This window comes from Limulus polyphemus, unplaced genomic scaffold (assembly GCF_000517525.1).
Source record: "Limulus polyphemus unplaced genomic scaffold, Limulus_polyphemus-2.1.2 Scaffold2287, whole genome shotgun sequence".
In the NCBI taxonomy this organism is placed as follows: Eukaryota; Metazoa; Arthropoda; class Merostomata; order Xiphosura; family Limulidae; genus Limulus; species Limulus polyphemus.
In genome coordinates, this window is record NW_013667897.1 from 40,348 (window position 1) to 49,020 (window position 8,673).

General features: G+C 31.2%; 1 protein-coding gene across 1 annotated transcript in view; it reads left to right on the forward strand.

Moving 5' to 3' along the window:
* Positions 1-1,960: 1,960 nt before the first annotated feature.
* LOC106466520 (proteasome assembly chaperone 2-like) overlaps positions 1,961-8,673 on the forward strand; it is a 95,962-nt gene continuing 89,249 nt past the window's right edge. The window contains exon 1 of the mRNA XM_013926811.2: positions 1,961-2,202. Within this exon, the coding sequence (XP_013782265.1) occupies positions 2,143-2,202 (60 nt within the window). The 5' untranslated portion in view covers positions 1,961-2,142. The remainder of the gene's footprint in view (positions 2,203-8,673) is intronic.

Sequence of the window (8,673 nt, forward strand, 5' to 3'; positions counted from 1 at the left end):
TACCTACTGTAATTTTTTATGCCATTTACAAACAAACCTATGAATTTTAGCATAATTTCCTTAAGAATTTATAATCAAAGTTGTTGGATATACAAGACTGTTTAGTTTAAGAGTTATTATTTAGTTTATTTAGTGATTTAATATATAATGATTATTTAGTTTTGATAACAAGTGTTATAATTTAATTATTTTAAAAGCAATAGTTATGACAAGTTTTGCTTGACTCTGCACGAGTCATACATCATACATCGCGTATGCAGTATAATTGTTGCAGTAGGCTTTTGTAATATTGTTGACATCATATTTCTCGAAGCTTCTAAGTCTTTCTCGTTATTTAATATCTGTAGTTAATTATGTTAAAAGTGATAGTTATGACAAGTTTCATTACCTAACTCTGCCTGAGTCGTACATTATGTATGTGGTTTAATTGTGCAATTGGAGACCATTTTTAAACTAATTATGGACAAGTAATAACTGATTTGAAGCCACCATTCTCCATACAAATTCTCACCAAAGCCATCAAGTACACTGGCAGAAAATTCAAAAAAAGCTTTTCTCATTGAACAACTATGACCACAGATGAACAGGGACAAAGAATGATGCCTATAATTTTAATTATTTTATTATATTTGTTATCATATCTTTTTGTTATTTCACTCTGTAACCTTTATATAACTTTAGTTTACTGCAGGTAGTAGTTAATTATTTCAACAATACTTTTCTTTTAACAATAAGCTTTACTACTTAATATGTCAAAAGCATGCTGTAGAAATGCACATTATAGATTCGAATGGAATATATTATTTAACCCATTTGAAGCTTTGTACTGCCGCTTTTGGTTTGTATTTTAGTGAATGCTCCTAAAGAAGCTGTAATGTGAAACGTTGAGTGTCTAAATAAAAACAACATTTTGGTATTATTAGGTCGTATATTTCTAGTATTAATGTTTAATATTGTTGTTACTAGAGACCTAGATATTTCTAGATTTTTTTTGCCATGTATTATACATATGTGCAGATACAGAATAGAAGTAAGTTAATGAAAGTGAAGTTAGATTTCATGATCGTGAATTTAGCCATAAGTGGCGATTTCTAAAGTAAGTTTCACAGTTTGTATTGTAACAACAGAGATAAAGAAGAATACTTTGTCTTGTCAAAGGGTGTTCTAAAGTAATTGATCCCACTGTGTAGACTTTGACAAAAAGGAGACAATTATTTAAAGCCTTGGATACAAATGTGATAGCCAACAGTTATAGTGGTGATTTTGAAGTCAGTTTCACAGCTTGTGTTGTAACAACAAAGATAGAAAAGAAGAACTTGTCTTGTAAATTGGATTCTAAAGTAATTGAACCAGCCTGTGTGGACTTTGGACATAAAGGAGAATTATTTAAAGCTCTGGATACGACTGCAATATCCCACGGGGTAACATAAATGAAGTTATCACTAATTGTATTGTGATAAAAGAGGAGAGAAGAAATAATTTGTCTTGTCAATTGGGTTTTAAAGTAATTGAACCAGCTTGTGTGGACTTTGACGGAAAATATAATTATTTAAAGCTCTAGATTTACCTATAGTAAACAATAGTATAACGAATTTTTTTAGATGTTTCACTTTTTTTAATATATTTAATTTAAAACAAGTGGATTGCGTGCTGTCCGTTTATTGTTGAAATTTATCGCCAACAATCACAGTCACCTACTGTAAACATTCCGGCCCCTATAAAAAAAATATTGTAAAAGTTCTGTATTTTGTAATGGCGTAAACAAAAACTTATAATGTTTGTGGGACTAGTGTGTCACTGTCCCACATTATAATAGTTTACATTCCTTTTGTAAGTTCTCGGGTAATTCAGCAACACATTTGAGGGTTTAAAACGCTAAAATCGGATTTTCATATTAAGTTGACCACAGGCAGCCCATTGTGTAGCTCTGCGTTTAATAACAAACGAAAAGTATTTTCTTAAATATATTAAAGTTATGGCAAGCGAGAAGATCATAGACAATAAGTTAACGAAGTTTGTTTGTGATCTGGTGATTTAGCTCCGTTAAAAATTTGTAAATTGTAGTGAGCTAATTAACGTTCGTTTACTAGTAATATAAATTTTCAACATACTTTAAATACAGCTTAAGTCTAAAATTGCATTATGTATTTCACAGCAAGATTTCAGCAAAACTTGGATTGGACTGACCATACTCTAATTCTGGTAGGTTTACTATTACTAGTAGTAAAAGTAAAACTTTTTTTGTTAAAGAGCTGGGCCTAACGTAGGATTCTAGAAACCTCGTTTATATTAATTAAGTTACAAGTAGGCATGCGACTGTGACTTTCTATGTGCCATTAGAAATTACTGTTATGTATACTAGATTAATAAGGTGTATGGCTGAATGCAAACTTTATATAAAAGATAGCTGAAACTATGAGAACCTCGTCCATAGTTTTTTGCCATACGTTAAGGCTTAATAATAACATACTTATTTAATTTTAATTTAACTTGGTCTAGGCTTTGGTAAATTTAGTAGTACGTCAATTTACCTCAAACTCAAAAAAGTATAAATAATAATAATAAAAAAAAAAACATTCAAAAGTTATGACATCTTTGAAACTTAAATTTAAAATGCATTATTTACCTAGGAGACTTCATTATCAAGAAACTACTATGTATTGCACTAGTTAAATGTATACAGAAACATTTTAAATTTAAACTAAGGAGATCCATTATGAAGAATACTTCCTATTAGATTAATTAAATAAATACAAGGTATAAAAACAATAAGAATGCATATGTTAATTAATAATGCTTGGAGACATATTAAAGTTTTTCTTTATTACACCCATTCAAGCTAAGTTTAACATAACAGCAAATGTTTAACGTTTCGACAAGGTTTTGTTATCATCAAGTACTAAACTTATCTAACTTGTACTACTGACCAGCAGGCAGACAACAGCGCTCTACCATCCACCATCTACATTTAATGAATTTTTAAATCGCAGCAACATCTAAACCTTGTCAAAACGTTGTACATTTGCTGTTATGTTAAACTTATATTAAAGTTTTTCTTCATTACTCATTCAAGCCATCTCCAAGCATTATTAGTCTCAAAGTGGGTTCCTCGTCATCAATTATGTTAATTAAGTTGGGGTACTTAGGAACAATGAGAGAATAACGAGCACTGATACTTATTGTGATACAGATATCACGTATGTAAGCTACTAGTACTGTTCTAAAAAAAATTATGGTGAATCAGCCTTGAAGTTTGTTTTATCATATAAGATTTTTAAGCACATCAATTATTAAAATATCAATGTAAACTATTTCATATATCTTGTGTATAAAGAGTCAAGAAAATTAAAGTGTTTTGCTTATTTCCAAATGAAAATGTTCAGTTTGTTGTAGCAATGTAAATATCATGTCTGAATTATTGCAACATTTATAGTTTAGACTGTTTTTTTTTGCTTAGAGAGACTTGGTTTAATTTTGACTAATTTCCTCAACCACATGGTGTGGGCAGACTTTTATTAGCAGTGATTTTGGTGTGTGACACCAGTTTTACACTTGATCTGTTCTGAACTATTGACTTCTCTGTATATCATGATGTAGTGAACAAGATATCACAGAAGATACTGTTATTCATAAAACACTTAAAGTTGCTTAAAATTAATAGTGGTTGCATTGTCTCCACAATGGGCTTCTTTTTTGAGCATCTTTTTGTCATGTCCCAGTCTTTGCATTCTTTTGTGATATACCTTTTTGATCTTGTGTTACTTTGTACCCTCATTGGTGTATAATTAGAGAGAAAATGTGCAAATATTTCTTGCATATAGCACATATATTTTCATATAATCTATTTCTTATTTATTTATTTTGGGTTCTTTGGGATAAATTGACAGAATCATAAACTTAGTTTGCCATTGTGTGTGGAGTATTACTTTGGTCAATCAGTTTCTTAATTCTTTCATAGTAGTGTGTTGTTGCCAGTGGAAAAGCAAACAGGGTTTTGGGTTGTAACTAGAGCTAGGCAATTAACCTGATTAATCAGTAGAAATATAATTATCTGCGAACATCAATTGTATCGAGTAGTGCAGGTATAATAATCGATAAGTCAAAATTATAATTTAATTTATTAATATCACAAAAATACTTGATTAATCAAAATAGAGGTTTCAAACTATTACTATTCTGTATTATTCCCACTATTCAAGTAATCCAAATACTGCCAGTTTTATTTCTCATTATTATATTTTTAATTCATTCAAATTTGTTCACTTTTGCATTGACATGGGCAAGTGATTAGAAGGTTGATATGTTAATGGAGAGTCTGGAGTTTGATTACTGTTGCCACTAGAATTGTTCACCCTTTCAGCCATAGAGGGGATTCTATTTGTATGTTTTTGAGTGGCCATCTGCCACTGTCTTTATTTTCCAACTGGTACCTAGAGGGAAGGGAACTGGCCAGCAGTATCTACCACTAACCCTTGTGTACTTAAAAAAAGATAATTTAGTGTTTTTTTTACAGAGTAATATGTTTCTTGTTTTTAATTGCATAATTGTATTATCTAATATTGAAGTTTTGAACTTGTTTTGTTTGCATTGTGTTGCATTTTAATTTAAAATTTTCATAACTATTCATTAGTGTCAAACTATAAACTTTTTATACATTTTATATGGGTTATGTAATATTTGTAATATCACTCTTTTTACTTTCTGAATTTGTTTCCTGGTGAAAGTTGGGATAGGTACTGGCATGTCTGAACTCTCTTATCAGAGAGCAAATGCAAAGAATCAGTAAATTTGTCAAATTCACCAGAGAAGTTCATCCCCATCTTTCTGTTACTTTTGAAATTGCTGATGAACTTCACATGGCTGATGGCATGTTTACAACCAATAGAAAGAACAGATTCTTCCCTACTTAAAGCTTTCAAGAGTTTGTTTAGTTTTGGTGGCAATAAGCCATTGTCTACAGGAATTGCTTGGTTTGAGGAAGTAATATTTTGCTGCTCTGAGTAATAACAGAATTTTTTTCAACCCATTTATAGGTTACTTAGTTTAAATTATAGTTGTTTTGTGACATTCCATTATTGTGACCAATATATTTTATGTCACATTTTTCAACTTTTTATTTCACTGTACCTTGGTGAATTTACTACAATTAACTTAGGGTAGAAAAACGTAAGAGAAAATATAAAGTTTTGCAGAAAAAAAAATTACTTAGGAGGTTCAAGAGGATGTGCGAATGAAACTAGACAAGTGTAAGATGAAAAGAAATTATTTTTTTACATGAAAATAACTTTTTATTCAGACTGGCTTAAGTAAATGGTTTTGTAAATATATCGAAAAATTGTTAGTAGAAATACTATATTAAAAAGTTTTGATTTTTTTGTGCACAACAGACTTGGAAAGCTTGATAAATTTTGTGAAGCCATACATTGTAAATTCAGGGTTATGGTAAAAGTTATTATGCATAACTTTACAGATTTAGGGTTGATCAGTTTGAATGAGTCATGAAGAGATGTACACATGAGTGATAATATAGTATGAGTAAATTCTAGTCAGTATTTGTTTTTTGAAGTGGTGGATCTATATCTAGATGTAGATTTAATATCAGCTGAATTACTCCTGATACTTTTTTCTGCATATGCTCCAATTTGCATGCATATGACTTAAGTATACACTAGGACTGGAAAAGCAAACATAGCTGGGGTCATATTTCTATAATCGATATTGTAGAGCTAGCATTTTTTATGTTGTATATTAACATCTCCAATGAAATTTTATAAAAAAAAGTGTTACAACCATGAAAAATAAATAAATAAATAAATAAAACAGACAATTGTTTGTCCTTGCCCCTTTTTTGGTATATAATAGCTGAAAGTGAAGTTTCATAAAATCTCTTGTTTTAGCATATCTACTGGTGTGTTTTTAAAACCTGAATGATTGCTGGCAATTCTATATTGAGCTTAAAACATTAGCTAAAACTTGAGCTTACCCTGTATGCCTCTCCTTTTCCAACAGCTGATTGCACACGACTATCATTGCTGTTATTGGTCTGGGAGCAAGAGTGTGATTCACCATTGGCAATGAGCCTGGCTGATGCCTGCTGTGTTTGATGGATCTCCCTCGAACTTCGAATACACACTGGACACTGCATCTTTCTTTAGCACCAGGCTTTTTTCAAATTCCATCTCAGCCTGTAATTTATTTTCGATGTCTGATTCCAAAAAGTGTTCACTGCATACATGGCAGCTTTTGATTGGACTCCATTTATCAAGAGTTATGTGCTCTTTTCTGTCTAACTTTGGTAGAAAGTTGTGCAGAGATACCTCCTTTTCCTTGGGAATATTTCGATACTTGTAAACAACACAGCGAATAATTGTTTACATCCTGGAACTTTTGGCAGCTTTTGATTGGACTCCATTTATCAAGAGTTATTGATACAAACTTTGTCCAGGTTATGTGCTGTTTTTTGTCTAACTTTGGTAGAAAGGTGTGCAGAGATACCTCCTTTTCCTTGGGAATATTTCAATACTTGTAAACAACACAGCGAATAATTGTTTACATCCTGGAACAACTTACTCAGGAATAACTGTATTCATGATGTCTGTCAAATGAAATCTGTCCAGAAAAAATGACAGTTATCCATGTACAAAATGGCACACAGAGAGGAATCCGACCAAGACAGGCCTTGTTTACCTTGAGTGATGTCACTCACCTCTGACCCAATTTTTCAGCCAAGCAATCACGAAGGCTGGCTGTTGCATTAACTTTGGGAGCTTGCAGAGCCATGATGGGGGCAAATTATTGACAAATGATTTGTCTATACTTTTCAACTTGTATTTCTATGGCATTTAAATATAAATACAAATGTATTGTGTTTTTAACTGTCCAATGCCTTTAATAGTTGGACTCATTAGTCAATTACATTAAACTAATTGATTATTTTCACATGAGATTGGGATTGTTAAAATTATTGAAAGCATATTAATCAGAAACTCTAATTTTGATTGATTATTTTTGTGAATAGTGACCAGAGATGATGTCAAGACCAAACTGATGAGACAGAGACCTGATACATTTTATGAGAAAAAGACCAATTTTCAAAAAAAAGCATTGTATGGTCAATATTTTATTTGCCAGACTAATTGTCTGCAAATGCCCAACTAATACATTTCCTGCTTGTGTTCAATGTCTATCAGCTTACATGGCTATACGTGGTCCAATAAGGATAATAATCTATTTATTACAGTATAAATACCCAAAACAATAATTTCAGGAATTATAAAACTTTTGTTAACTTCATTATAGTTCCACTCAGTCCACTTAGGAATACATGTCATCAAGAAATGTAGAACATTTATTTTGGTAATGCTTTAAATTGCGTGGTATATGTATTAAATTGAGATACAATTACATATTTGTATCACATTTAAATAATCACTATTGACATTCAATGAACATTTCACAACAATTAAATCCATCAATTAAAATAAATCCAATGAGGTTGAAGTAAAATGTAATTTAAATGCATCTAACAAGGAATTATATTTTTAATTGAGATTCTGTTAATATGTAGGAAAAATTATATAACTTCTTTACAAGGGTGTTCAATTTCTATATTTATGTGTGGATAATTTAATCAATAACAAAAGACAACTTTAACACTAACAGATGACTAAAGATCAATGCATAGCAAACATTTACTAATGGCAGGGTTCTTATTGAAGTGGATTTAATTGTTGTTAAATTTTAATTGTTAATAATGATTTAAATGTGATGTACATATTTAATAGCATATCAAGTAAATATCCATTATTTTTATCATAGAAGATCAAGAAAATTGGTGAACAGGAAATTAGGACAACAAAACAGATGTATGAGAAAAGGTTGGCTGAAAATGTAAAAATTAACAGTAAGAATTTCTTTAAATACATTAAGGGTAAACAAAATGTTAGGATGGGGGTAGGACCCTTGAGGGATGATAAAGGAAGGCTAGTATTTGATGATTATGAGATAGCTGGGCTCCTGGGCCAGATAATATTTCCCCAAGGGTTTTGAAGGAGGTTAAAGATTGGATATGTAAGCCACTTATTATTATTTTTTGTCAGTCCTTGAACAGTGGGCACTGGGCAGGCACCAGAGTATTGGAAGTTAGCTAATGTAACTCCTCTTTTCAAGGGAGGTGATAGAAATTGTCCCAGTAATTATAGACCCATTAGTCTTGCATCAGTTGTGGGAAAAGTTTTGGAAAGTCTGTTAAAAGATGCTTTGCAAAGTCATTTAACAAGATTTAGAATTTTATTGGATAGTCAACATGGTTTCACTAAGGGAAAATGTTGCCCTACAAATCTTTTAACATTCTTTGAAAAGGTTACTGTTTATGTGGATGAGGGTAAGGGTGTAGATTTGGTGTATGTAGATTTTCAGAAAGCATTTGACAAGGTGCCATATAAAAGGCTTGTAAAAAAAAAAAATAGCTCCATAGGTGTGGGGGAGATAAGTTATCAAATTGGATAGAAGAGTGGCTGGATGGAAGAAAGCAAAGGGTTGTTACAAATGGAGTTTAGGTGATATAATGTCTTGAGTGTTCCTAGCTGTGAAGAGCATGCTGTTGATTTATAAAAGGATTTAGATAATTTAGTGAGTTGGGTAAATAAATGGTAAATGGGTTTTAATTATAAT